The following is a 14,803-nucleotide window of genomic DNA, read 5'->3' on the forward strand; positions in this document are numbered from 1 at the left end:
GTGCCATGTTTCTTAAATTCTAGGACAATACTGCACTGTGTCTTGCAAGAGAAAAACTCATTGGATAAAGATGGTACCACTTCCTAGTGAACCAATTTTATTTGATGGTGTGTAACGTTCTTCTATTGAAACAGACATGGAGACAAAATAGACCAGTATGCAAAATCTTTTAGAAAAACACAGGCTTTAAAGAACTAGTGAACACATCTCTAATTTTCCTAAATATAAGTTCACTCTTAGCTGCTTTATAGGGCACTTCAGTGGAAAAGTTTCAGAAGCACAGATCTGAGTCAGGTTATTACTTTGTTATACTAGGGTAGTGACCACTTTTTCTTGATCTATTTCAAAGGTTGACTTAGTTGGTTTCTTCAATATGTGTGTTTCTTTCATAGTAGGAAAAAATAATCACTTCAAAACTTACGTTAACAGAACATAACTATATATCATATGGTACTGCTCACAAAATTCTTTAATAAAGGCCACAGGAATATTCAAGGCAGAAATTTAGAAATGCATAGTGAATATTTTTAATATATGAATCATTGTTCTGATTTAGATATATGTATATTAAATATAAATAATTTATAAGATAATCTTGCATTCCCTTAATACAAATTGCCTTTGTGTAAAATATTGGATTCTTTAAAGAAGTGCTGTTGTCCTTATCATAAAAGTCATTATTTGACTGAACATATGCCATAAACATTATGCCCATTCTACTGACTCAAAGGAAAATGTAAAATTCAGAAGAGTAGCTACAGGCAGTTGTCACGTATTGAACAGTTAATGATTATTGAGCTTGTCTTTTTTTTTTTTAAACTTAAAAGATCTACTTTGAAGGTTGCTAGTACCCTAAGAAGAATCTTAATGCAGTGTGTAATTATTTAAGCAATTAAAACTGACTAAAGGAAGTCCCAAAGGGCACCAATTTTAATGAACATTTTAGAAATCAATTTTGAAAACAATTTTTGTCGGAATGAAATTGTGAATAAATTAAATTAAGATTCTGACCTTTTTGTGTCTATTTGAGCTCAGAGACAATTCTGAAGAAAAGCAACTGACGAAAACGTGCCTATGTTTTTTAAAAAAATAAATGTAAATATCCCTAAGATTTATTTTAATGACTAGAATTTGGAAATGATTTTACCTGTAAAATGTAAGGAATCAATATTTTATTTATAGCCATCAAGAAAAACAAACTTGCTATCATCAATAGTGAAGCAATATAGGAACAGCAATGCTGGAAGTACAGGTCAGAGAGCATAACAGTAATTCAGCTATATACATAGAAACTTCTAGATCTATGGAGAAAACACACCCTTCTACCTGTATTGCGCTATGTTTCAGTTAAAATTTAAAGGAATTTAGAACTCATTAAAATAAAACAAACACATGAAATATGTTATTAGGAAGAACTGGACTTCTCCCAAAACAGGCAGAAGAAAAATGAGAAAAATTTAACATATGAGAAAAATTTAGCATAATGTAGATGCCTTCAGAAAATTCAGGAGAGTACAAACGCTTGCTGAACTCTTATAACAACATCTGGCTGCCACAGTATTAGAGGTTAATTCATCCCAATTGAGAAAAAAAAGTACACTGGGGGTGGGTCAGACTTATGCTTAGCACACAGCAAAGAGACAGACCATCTTTCTTACTGGACATATATTCAAAATGTAATTTAAAGTACCTAAAACAGAAAGAAAGTGAGGCTTCAGGTTGGTCCTTGATTTTATTTATTTTGTTCAGTTAGGTATGTCATTTCCTCTAGTGTTTCCTTATTGTTATTGCTTATTGTTATTGCTAGAGTTAAGATTAGAGACACAGTTAAGACAGGCATTAATGAAAAATGCTACAACTAAAGGGATCATCCCCTATTTTTTTTTTCAAAGTCCAGTCTGTAAATTATAAAACATAAGAAATTCCTTTTGGAAGTAACTTCTGCCATCACTGACAATGTAAATAATATTCTCATACATGTTTCAGGGACTCGTAGAAAATACATTTTTTAATGTATAAATTCTCAGTAATTTACACAGTGGAGCAAGAATATCAAAAGGTAATAATGTTTTGCGGCCTTTATCCAGGGAAAAATATTGAGTCCTTTGGTCAGAAGGTTATTTGCTATTGAAACACTATGCAAAAAAGCATGTTGCTCTGCCTATGTTTCATCCAATTCTAATGTTTTATTTAGAATAGTAATAATTACTATTGTATTAAAGACTATTCAGTGAGTGATTAATATTTTTGTATCTTTATCAGCATTCTTATGCCCATTAATATAACCCAAAGCACCGTTTTATGTTATCTTCCCCAGATTTTGCTGGCCTTATCAGTAATCATAGCCTATATTCTTGAGCTAATACCAAGGACAATTTCTTCTGTTATATTTATAGTGTAACTGTGATCAGTGTTAATCTATAATTTTCTCAGATCACAGAGATAGGAAGTCGGGGTTGGGGAGCAGTAGGTTTTGGCAGTGGGTGGGGAGAATCAGTGGACTTGCTGCTCAACACACATTTCACAGCTATCACGTTTTTACATTCACAAACTTAAAAATCTTACAGAAAGAGGAATTCCTTTATATACTGGCATCAGTTCAAAACATAAGGTTTCTGTAACTTGTGGCATAGCCAGGAAATTTTCATTTTTGTTTCAGGCCACCATCTCTGTCCAGAAAGTCATCTCTTTCCACCTCTAACTGGGGAATCTTAATAATGCTTTAAGATTTGGCTGAAATGCCACCTACTCTCTGACATCTTAAATATCACCATGTTTCAATGGCAAAGCAATTATTTTACCATCTCCATTCCTAAAAGACTGCACATGCATCTACCACTATTATAACTGATCTCATGTACTATTATTAGTTACCTATCAGTCTCCAGAAGCACGTTACTTATGGATTTTTCATAAAATTTTTATTATTAATACATATGGTGTAATTTATGTATTTACATGCCTATATAGCAGTTTTCTCAAAGTATGATTTTTGGACTATCTACATCTGCATAACATGGAATTATGGATAAAATAAATGCAAATTCCTGGACCTTGTATCAGCCTTCACGAATCAGAATCTCTAAGTGTGACACTGAAAAATCCTCATTACAACAGGTTTCCTGGGTGATTATGCTCATGCTGACATTCGAGAGCCTTTGAACTGGACTCTAAGCTCTCAGGCCTTAGAGAAGATGCCTTATATCCCCAGTACCAGGCCTAAAGTAGGTGCTCCTTCATATCTTTTTTATAGTAAATTATTGCTTTCAACTGATCACTCCAAATTGATACTTAAAGGCATCTGGCTACTTACTTTTGAAGATTTGTCTTAGTAACAAATTCTCATAGCATGCATGTGAATTTGTTTTTATCGATACATAGTGACTTTAAAAAGTTCCTTTGACTGCCTCAGAAGGAAGCAGCCAGAATTTTTAAAGCTGCCCTAGACTTTGATGTGAGAATAGGTATCTAATTATAGAGCCAAAATTCATTTATCATAAATGAATGGATTTTCCACTAAAAAAAACCTTTTAAAATCTGACAGATTCTCAACATAAATGCATATGGAAAGAATCTAAGCTAGCCAAGTAGTCTTAATCATAGGATTTAGGGCAAGAGAGACATTATAAATCTTACATATTTGGACAAATCATATGTAATTAAATTTCTGGCTTGAAGATGGCCTTCAGATGAAGGCAAACAGCCTCCTTGTCAAGTGTTTCTCCTAAACTGTGAGCTCCTGAAGATCAGGGAATGTGACTCATGCAACCCTTTTCTCCCAGGGCCCAGCACAGTGCCGTCATACTCAACACGTATGTTAAATTGCCTTAATTCATCAGGTATCTACTGCAACTTCACATGAAATTCAGCACAAATCAAACCTACGTTAGCAGGTATTTTAGGATAGCAATATTATCTAATAATACTACCGATTTTAATGATGTCAAAATTTTCTGCATACACTCACTAGGAAAATATTGCAATCAGCATTCAATATGTCTAAAGAGTTATCCTATAGAAAATACTGAAATTCTTTTCGTTAACACGTAGAGGGCAGCCCAGGGCTTTGTGTGATCTTAACACTTATCAAGTAGAGGAATATACAAAATCTAGTACAGATATACTGTTTCCTGAAAGTGTAATGAAACCCAGCAGGTATTTTATAAGAGTTGTTCAAAATATATGCCATATCCTGAGCTGCATTTTTAAAATATTATTCTGTAATACATTGTTACAGAAAATAGCTGACTGTAAAATTTATGTAAAATTGGTTTTTTGGTTTTGGAAGAAAAGTCCCGGACAGTTTAAATGAATAACTTTATGTAACTGCAAAAACTCATTTTCAGGTGCCTAGTATACTGCCAAGAGACAAACTAATAAACAAAGTGAGCCACCAACAGGGCACCGCAGCCTTCCAGCCAATCTTACCAGTCTTTGACTGTGCTCTACTTGGTGATGGGTTCTGGGCACTCTTCAGAACACCCACAGCAGCTGCATTATCAGCATATGCACTTACACTAAGGTCTGGGATCCATTCTCTGTCTTCTAAAAATGGAAAAATGGTAAAATTATAGAAAGTTGAAAAAGAGGAGACATCCATATTGTTGCTTTATTATATGTATTGTCTTACTGGATAATATTTAGCTAAATAAAGTACATAACAGTGAGGTGTATATTATGAAAGATGAAATCTCATAATTACACAATAAAGGAATAAACTCTAAATTGCAAAGATATTGCACACACACAAACACGCACATACAAGTTTGAATAGAAACAAATGCTTTTAAAAGTGTACAGTAATATAACATAAACTACAATCATCTGTGAAAAAAATACATTTGAATACATAGGAAATCTAAGAATACAAGTGACACCAAGACCTGGCTTTAAAAGGAAATTATGCCTATGTCTCAAAAATTTCACAGATCCTAAGATTGTAAGATTTGCTTTTAAGATGGCATTTAAGAATTATAATACTTAACAATTAATCAAATGATTTGAAGAATTACTATTAATTTATTAAGGACCACACTTCTAAAATCTAAAAATAATCTCTCTCAGACTCATTATAGCCATGTTTGCTGACAGTAGCCTTAAATATAAATATATGGCAACTCATACAGGGTTAATAATTCCAGCCAGAAAAGAAGAAAATGCTTTTATTTGTTGAACCGAATTGCCCACTATTTCCCAAGATGTTGACAAACTGTTTTAAAAATGTGTCAGAAAATTGTTAGCTTGGTCCACAGGCCATCCGATTTTACGTCTGAATTTACCTGCGATTGTAATCCTAGTACAGGAGTAGCTGCATTCTAAGCTATGAGAAGGAAGGAAGTTGAGTCTTTCATTTGTATCAAAAACAAAGAATCTTTCAAGTCCTCGATATTGTTCAGTTATGGGCTTACTTCTGAGGGCTATTTCTTGTAACAACTAGGAAACAAAATATTCAACAAAATTAAGTTTATCTCATCCACACAAAGCAGCACATTCATTCACTGAGCACCTACTATGTTCTTGGCATGGATTCTGCCCACATCAAGTTAGGTTCTAATTCTGGAGACATAAATAATAACACAACATTTATACAGAGTAAGTTTAGAAAAATGCATAAACCATGATTACAATAATAACCTGAAAGTTGCCATCAAATCCAAGGAGGACGGAAGTTCATGAAATGAACTAAAGTTTTCCTTTCTCTTTTCTTTCTCTCTCTTTCTCTTTTCTTTATTTTCTTCCCTCAGTGTCTTTGCTCATAGATTACTCTGGAAAATAGAGTTTCTTTCCTATGCTGTGCTTTTGTACTACTGTCTTTGTCTATACATAAAATAAATTTAGAGATAAAAGTAAAATACTGATGAAAACAAATCTGATCTGATCATGGTCACAGAGAAAATCCAAGTTAACCAAACATGCACTGTGAATAAAATACACAAGTAGGACACTGAGGCAAGGGTGAGCTAAGTAATTTGTGAAGTTTATATAGCTAGAAACTAGTAGACCTAGATTTTGAATATATAGATCTGGCTGATATGATAGGCTTACTCTACCACCCTATGAATTCATATTTTGATACGCTTTTATTCTAGGGAAGAATATAAATGGAATTTTAAAAGTACATGTGTCTAGTAGGAAACAGATTAGAGATGTACCAGTGAGAGCTCTAGATGGACTTAAAATACAATCAGAGTAGCTATCAGTATTTAACAGTTCCCTAATGTATCTAACTAATGCCCAAATGCAGTCTGTTTCAAGGTGATAATCACACAAAGAAAATTATGATAGCTCTAATTCAAACACGTCATATAAATAATATTACAAAACCAAGCTAGTGACCAATAAAGCGCTTCCTTCAAAGGCAAGTCCAAGTCCACCTTATTCATGACATCTTCACTGGCTCTCCCAGACACTGATCATCAATTCACAGAACCCCTTCAGCTCTAGTGGAGTTCATATTTGGATTAGACGATTGAAAATACGGAAGTTTTTTTTTAAAGTCTAGGTTAACAGAGAATAATGAGAGTGAATTTGTTTGTTTGCCTGATGTCACCAAGTTAACTATTGGCAGTTTCGGATTCAAAAGCAAGAGCCGCTGATTAGTCCACGTTCTTCCTGGCATGCACCCCTACCTTACTGCTGCTGCTCTGCAACTTAGTACTCAATTCCATATCTTTATGAAGAACTCAGTTTCTGGAAACTGAAGTGCAAACTGTACTGTCTTATACTCCATTTTGCAGTCAAGTAATGCCACTGCTAAAAACTGCCCCTACTGCCCACTCCTGAATTGTCTGCTGGAGCATAAGAGATTTCTAAATAGTTTCTGCTCAGGGAATGGTTTCTACTAGGGCAGGGGAAGAGGAAACACAGTTCATGTGTAGTCATTAGGGATGAAAAGAAAGTATATTCTATCACTAAGTGTAAAGCACTGTGGTCTATAATATAATCATTTACGACTTATTTTTTTAACAATAGTAGTATAAGAGATCAAAATTATTAGAGTTTTTTAACATCTCAATTTTAATGATGAAATACTTTAAGTAGATAGATATGTACAACACATAACTTTCTCACATGATATCAGCAATTTAAAAGACTTGCTTCAGATATCTATACCAAAAAAAAAAATATATATTAGACTTTATAAGCAGAGTTTACTTTATTATTGTATTGAAGTTGACATACACTATTGCAGTGTAAGTTTTTGACCATTATTACATCTGAGTGTATCCATAAAAAGTTACAATTGTCTTAAATGTTTCCAACCATGCTATCAGACTTATATATACTCTATGTATCCTTTTACATTTAAATTGTAACATCACATTTTTGAGATGTATCCATATTAATAAAAGTAGTTCTGTTTCATTCATTTTAATTGGTACATTGCTTTCCATTATATGAATTACCACAGATTATGTATCCATGAGTTTTTGCCAAATGTCTTTTATTAGGTTACAGAAAATAATGTCCCCCCCCCCCGCCCCCGCCCAGGGCAGAGGTCAGGCAGGCTGACACCCAGCATAAAAGAATTGGGTTCCATATGCTCAGAATTCCTCTTTATAACACAGCACACAGCATGTGCAGGTGTCACCTAGCCCTCAGCATGATGCCCTGTGGAAACTAGAAAATCAGAGTTCTTGATTGTTCTGTTGTTCAATGATTGTTCTATGATCAACTGTTTTCTTCACTGGGGGAAGGGGGGAAGCTCAGCTGCAGTGGGGCTTGATTTGGGGGAATCTATTATTGCCTAAATTGTGGGAATGTCTTTCTATTATAGAAGGGATTGGGGTTTACTTTTGCCAGATACATCAGGGCATCAACAGACACGGATCAATATTAGTGTTAATTTCTTGGTTTGCAGATTCCAAATAAGAAATGTATATTCAAACTCTAAACCAAAGCTAGATGAAAGCCCATGATTTCCATTTTTCAGATAAGATATTTATTGACTTGGGCCAGATTCCCTGCAGAAATCAGTTTCCTTTCATCTTGTTGCACCTGTGAGTATGTCTCCTTGTGTATTCCTTCAGAGACTGAGCAGACTTAGGGATCTAAGGTTTTTGCAGAGGTCTCAGTTCTAATTTCTCACTTTGAAAAGAAACAAGACCTGTCACTAAGTGGACACAGAAATCCAATCCCCTAAGCAGAAGCAGTAGCAGCTCTATATTCATTCTTCAACATCTTGGTCCCACTTCAGCTTAGGCACCATGCAGATTCATTGCAAATGACTTTGAAGTCTTGTTAAAATGTTTGACTTGCCCAATTTCCAAAACATTTAACATTTGACTTGTCCAATTTCTAAATAACTTATTAATAGTCACAATTACTTAAGATTCTGAGTACACAGAACAGAGATTCAAATACAGTTTTTAAATTTGGCAGTAATGCAATAATGAGCTACTTTATCTTTTTCTTTCTCTAAGAAGAAACAAAAACTACACCCCTATTTCTTTATTAGCCATATTCCTGAAGAATTATGTTTTTAAAACTTATGTTTACATTACACCACAAAAATTGGTTTTATCTACAAAAACTGAATTTTTTTTTCCATTTTAACCAGTGACTGACTATAGAGTAGAAAGCTAGAAAGGATTTATTACACTAAATTATTCATAATAATGAATTTCATTTAGAAAAGTAACAGCACTCTTATGATGGTGCATGAGGTGGGTCTTAAACTTTTGTTATAGAAAATCATTTGTTATAATGGCATGTACCAGATTAGAATTTATTCTGTAAGTCATTTACATTCTTTCCCATATGAGTTACTTTTCAACTATAAGGTCGCACATTTTAAATTCAATAGAAGTAACATTTAAGACTATATTGTGTCAATATGAATTTTTATGACATTTATTATAAAATTTTTAACACAATGAACATAATAGATATTTACCAGTGGTGACCCTGTAGTTTTAGAATCTTCAAAGTTTGGCTTCTCATGCAGATTGCTAAATTCTGAGGATTCCTTGCCCTCTTGAGATAATCTCTCCTTAATGGAGCATTTTTCTAAATCTGTACTTGGCAAAGAATCCTTGCTCTCAAGTGATATGCAGGAATCATCATACTTTTGATTACTTTCTATATCTATGCTTTCCTCTTTGAAATTTCTCTCAAAAAAGCTGTTTTCCTCTAACTTTGCAACAGCAGGAGAGTAAGCCTCAGGATCCACAATGTCACCAAAATCTGCACTTGAAGTTCCTGCTGTTGAAAACACATATTTACAAAAGTTAAATAAATAAATATAAACAAATAAGTTGATTAAACTGTTCACTAACCAAAAGTACCATGGTATAAATATTTATCATTAAACACTATTTTTTTAAATCAGTGTTTCTTTACTGAGTTCTCAGTGTTAAAATATTTTACATGGCTTATGTTCATCAATGATAATCCTATATATATTGAAGCCTAAATGATTTAGAGTCATAAAGGGGGACAAGATTGTGTCTTGTCATGCAATCTTGAAATTGATGCAAATTTTCATCTCAGCCTATGGTTCAATTCCTACTTTCCTACTCTCTCTCCCACTCAAGTTTTCTATCAGCAATTTATGAGAAACAATGCAGAGGGAACCTTATTTTCCACATTTTACCTCTTTTTGCTTAGCATGATTGGTGATGAGGAGAGGGCAAAGGGAAATCTGCCAGATGAAAGAATAGTAGCAGTTAGGGGCACAGAAAATGTTTTAGCTGGGACACCTGCCTCTGGAAAACTACAAAATGAGCAAGATTATATTAGTCACCCACCTCATTATGTCTGCTTTAAATAAATCACTGGGTTTGGATCATTGGTTTTCAACCTGGCTGCACAATGGAATCATCTGAAGGTACTCTTTAAAACTGTCAGTGTATGGGCCTGATCCAAAACCAATTAAATCAAATACTGACAGTGGGACTTAAGCACTGTTTTTTGTTTTTTGTTTTATTCCCCCTACACCAAGTTCTCCAGGTGATTATAATGTGCAACCAGGATTGTGAGATGTTGGTCTAGATTTTCTTAAGAATAAAAATTCTTTAAAAAATTTTGCACCATATTGCTTTCATTATCATACACACACACACACATACACATTTTTCCAGACTGAATATAGCTTCATCTGATTATCCCTTATTCTCTTTCTAATACACATGTCTTATCTCTATAAATAGCCTGTGAAAACAGTAGAGGCTATGACTAAAATAGTATCCAGTGATATAAACTCTGCCTGACAGCCCAAAGGACTTACTTGTTGCAATCAAATGTTTATATAATTCAGCAATTACACATAGTACTTAGAACTTCCACTTCCAATATCACCTCTTAAATTGCACAAGTACTGTGAGAAATGCAATAAGTTGTATGTCAGAGAAATATTTTATAGGAAAACTTTATGAAAGCTATTCAACTTAATGAAACTTTTATGATAATGCTGTACTTTCCAACTAACTTGAAAAGAAATTATCTGGATCTAATTTTTTGTGGAAAAAAATGCCATTTCCTATGTGTAAATGTCTACAACTAACCTCTACAATACTTTTGCAAGATTGTAAAATTCCATTATTAGGATTTATTGCTGCTAAAAAGGTGAGAACACAGCCTTTTAATAATGTTTAAAATGCAATGCAGAAAGTGCAGATATGATTTAATTTAGTCTATTCGTTAGAAGCCCTGTTAAGTCATAAAAATTAGATGTCTTGGTTCAACATTCAAAAACCAATTATTCTAACCTGTCACATCAACAGGCTAAAGAAGAAAAATTACAGGATCTTATCAATAGATGCAGAAAAAGCATTCAATAAAATCCAATACTCATTCATGATAAAAACTCTCAGCTCACTAGAAATAAAGGGGAACATCCTCAATTTAATAAAAACTACCTACAAAAAAACTACAGTTAACATCATAATTAATGATAAGAAACTAAAAGCTTTATCTCTAATATCAGGAACACAACAAAGATGTCCACTCTTACCACTTCTCTTCAACACTGTACTGGAAGCCCTAGCTAATGCAATAAGACAGGAAAAGGAAGTAAACGGTATACAGATTGGGAAAGAAGAAATAAATCTGATTTTGTCCACAGATCACATGATTGTCTGTGTACAGATCCAAAGAATTGACCAAAAACTCCTGGAATTAATAAGTGATTATTGCTAGGCTGCAGGATACAAGGTCAACATACAAAAGTCAATTGCTTTCCTACATACCAACATGAACAAGTGGAATTTAAAATTAATAACACAATATCATTTACATTAGCACAAAAAATTGAAATACTTAGGTATAAGTCTAAAAAAAATGTACAAGACCTATATGAGGAAAACTAGAAATCTCTGATGAAAGAAATCAAAAAACTAAATAAGTGAAGAGCTAGTTCACATTCATGGATAAGAAGACTCAATTTGTCAAGATGACAGTTCTTCCCAATTTCCTATAAAGATTCAATTCAATCCCAATCAAAATCCAAGCAAGTTACTTTGTATATATTGACAAAGTGATTTTAAAATTTATTTGGAGGGGCAAAAGACCCAGAGTAGGCAACACAATATTGAAGGAAAAGAATAAAGTCAGAGGACTGACACTATACAGCTTTGAAAATTATCATACAGCTATAGTAATCAAGATAAAATGGTATTAGCAAAAGTATAAAAATAGATCAGTGGAACAGAATGAAGAATCTATAAATAGATCCACATACATACAGTCAACCGATCTTTAACAAAAGAGTGAAGGCAATAATACTATGGAGAAAAGATAGTCTTTTCAACAAATGCTGTTGGAACAAGTGGACATCCACATGCCCCCAAATAAATCTGGACACAGACCTTAACTCTTCACAAAAATTAACTCAAAATGAATGATAAATCTAAACGTAAAATGCAAAATAATAAAAGTCCTAGAAGATAGGAGAAAATCCAGATAATCTTGGTTATGTAATGACATTTTAAGATACAACACAAAAGGCAGGATCCGTGAAATAATTGATAAGCTGGACTTCATCAAAATTAAAAACTTCTGTGAAAGACACTGCTAAGAGAATGAGATGACAAGCCACATATTTAGAGAAAATATTTGCAAAACACATACATAAAATACTATTTTCCAAAATATATAAAAGTACTCTAAAATTTTCAACAGTAAGAAAACAGACCCCCAATTAAAACAATGGGTGAAGGGCCTTGACAGACACGTCTTCAGAGAAGATATATATGGCAAATAAGCACACGAAAAGATGCTCAATATCATACATCATTAGAGAAATTCAAATTAAAACAAGATACAACTATACAATTATTAGGATGGTAAAAATCCAAAACACTGAGAATGCCAAATGTTGGCAAGGATTTGAAAAACAGCAAGTCTCATTTGCTTTTGGTGGGAATAAAAGTGGTAAAGTCAATTTGAAAGACAGTTTGGTGGTTTCTTACAAAATTAAACATACTCTTACCCACAATTGTGCTCCTTGGTATTTACTCAAATGAGTTAAAAACTAACAAACAAAAACTTACACATGGATTTTTATAACAGCTTTATTCTTAATTGCCGCAACTTGAAAGCAACCAAGATGTCCTTTAATAAGTGAATGTATAAACTGTAGTACATCCAGACAATGGAATATTATTCAGCACTAAAAAGAAGTGAGCTATCAAGCCGTGAAAACACATGGGGGCACATTCAAATACATATTATTAAGTAAAAGAAGCCAATCTGAAAAGACTATTGTATGATTTCAGCTATATGATATTTTGGAAAAGGCAAAACTGGAGGCAGTAAAAGGGTCACTGGTTGCCAAGGGTTAGGAGGGAGGGTTGTGTGAAAAGGCAGAGGACAGAGGATTTTTCGGGCAGTGAAACTATTTTGTATTATTCTATAATGTTGGATACAAGTCATTATACATTTGTCAAAACCCACAGAATGTACAATACCAAGAGTGAACCCTAATGTAAACTGTGGACTCTGGGTAAAAATGATGTGTCAATGTTCATTGACTGTAACAAATGTATTACTCTGGTTTGGGATGCTGATAGTGGAAGAAGCTATGAGTTTGTGGAGCCGAGGGTATGTGGGAACTCTGTAATTTCTGCTGAATTCTCCTATGAGCCTAAAACTGCTCTAAAAAATAAAGTCTATTTAAATAAATTAAGTATGTTTAAAGTAACACTTAATGCACATTTGGATTCAGCATTTTTCCAAAGGCAACTGGAACACCATGCTCCAGGTAGGTTAATACCTTCTGGCCTTGACCTGGAGCCCTGTAAAGTCCTAAATTCCCATATGGGTATAGTTCATGGTCATATGATTTAGAGGCTTAGTAGCTGAAGATGTTAAAACCAGCAGGATTACCACAAATCATTGTTCTCTACCACCTGCTATCCAATGAAAATGCAGTCATCAGTTTTACAACTAGTTACTTTAAATAATGATCTCTGGTATTTCTCAAATTCTTCACATAACATATATTTACTGGTTTTTCTGAAAATCCTAAGTAGATAAAATAAAGTCCTAAGTAGGTAAAAGCAAATTAGAAATAATCTAGTTCCTATATTTTAGTTTCAGAAAATGAGATCTAAGAAAAGAAGTGACATGTTCAAGGTCACAAAGTGATTTAAGGCAGAAATGAAAACAAAATCTGACTCCCAGGCCAGAATACTTTGCTATGACTGATTTTAAATGATGATTTCAGCAACTGGAAGTTAAAACCAGGCATTGGCACACAGTATTCTAATCTATAGATCCCAAGGTTACTACCAGTAAATAATGACAATGTAGATATATAAACCAATGATTTTTTTTCGGTTTGGTTTTATCACTTATGTGAAACTTTACAACAAACTTAAATATTTTAGGAAAAGATTTAGTGCAAGCAAGGACAAAAGGGTGCCAATCAGACTTTTGTCACTAAAAGCCCATCCATGTAATCTTTTAAATGCTAGCTCAGTCCATAATAACTTTTAGAGTAGTCCTATACTGGCTGCTTTTTCCTCTGAATACAAATACCATTGTCCATTGACCAAAAGAGTATTTGACAGAAAAGTATGTATTTTCAACCAATTTCCTTCTGAGGACTAAATTTTCTGGGTTTAAAATGTACAGCAAAATAGGCAAAGCTTTTATATACTGCAATATATACTGGTTTAATCAAGTTACTAACATTCACCGTTAATAATATTAAGCAACAACAACAAAAAGTTACCTTTTGAGTTATCGTCACAATAAGAAGAGTTATTGCTCAGATGAAGATGTAAGAAGTCTGTTTTTCCCTTGGTGAAAATATGATGCTGATGGATGTCATTTTCGTACAGAAAAGTATTCCGATAATCATGAAATGTGCAACTTTCATGTTTAGGGACAAGCAAAAGAGTAGAGTTGAAAGAAATTATATATAAAAAAGTTGAAAGACCCAGTTTATTAAAATCAATAGAGTAAAACCCTAAGTGAATAGGGTTATTCACATTAATTTCATATTTGCTTCAACATACTGTGGACATACATTCTAAACTACAAGAAACTAAACAGTATTATGAATTTAAAAGAAATAGGCAACTGGGATAAACCTGATTTAATTGCAAATTTTTAATTGAAAGTTTCTTGTTAAAAATATTCTGAAATAAGTTTGGTTTCTTATGGTCTTTCTTCTAAAAATGGAGAGTTATCTTTCAATCTCATCAAGCTGATGAAATCAAGGTTTTATTGCTTAAATAAACTTTTTATTTGTTTATCATGAACTATATGAGTTCAAAAGCCTTATGTGGTATTTATATCCAATTTTAATGAAGATTACTATATGTAACCATAATTACAACTGAATAATATTTTTTAT

At 33.2% G+C, this 14,803-nt stretch overlaps 1 protein-coding gene across 2 annotated transcripts in view; it reads right to left on the minus strand.

Moving 5' to 3' along the window:
- The window catches only part of ZBBX (zinc finger B-box domain containing), a 97,658-nt gene that overhangs the window by 11,686 nt on the left and 71,169 nt on the right, over positions 1-14,803 (minus strand). The window contains exons 13-16 of one of the 2 annotated variants that reach the window (XM_057739318.1): positions 14,177-14,316; positions 8,897-9,204; positions 5,280-5,433; positions 4,429-4,545 (exon numbers count right to left, since the gene is read on the minus strand). In XM_057739318.1, coding sequence (XP_057595301.1) covers positions 4,429-4,545; positions 5,280-5,433; positions 8,897-9,204; positions 14,177-14,316 — 719 coding nt within the window. The remainder of the gene's footprint in view (positions 1-4,428; positions 4,546-5,279; positions 5,434-8,896; positions 9,205-14,176; positions 14,317-14,803) is intronic. The other variant, XM_057739319.1, reaches the window with a different exon arrangement.

This window comes from Hippopotamus amphibius, chromosome 6, assembly GCF_030028045.1.
Source record: "Hippopotamus amphibius kiboko isolate mHipAmp2 chromosome 6, mHipAmp2.hap2, whole genome shotgun sequence".
Taxonomy (NCBI): domain Eukaryota; kingdom Metazoa; phylum Chordata; class Mammalia; order Artiodactyla; family Hippopotamidae; genus Hippopotamus; species Hippopotamus amphibius.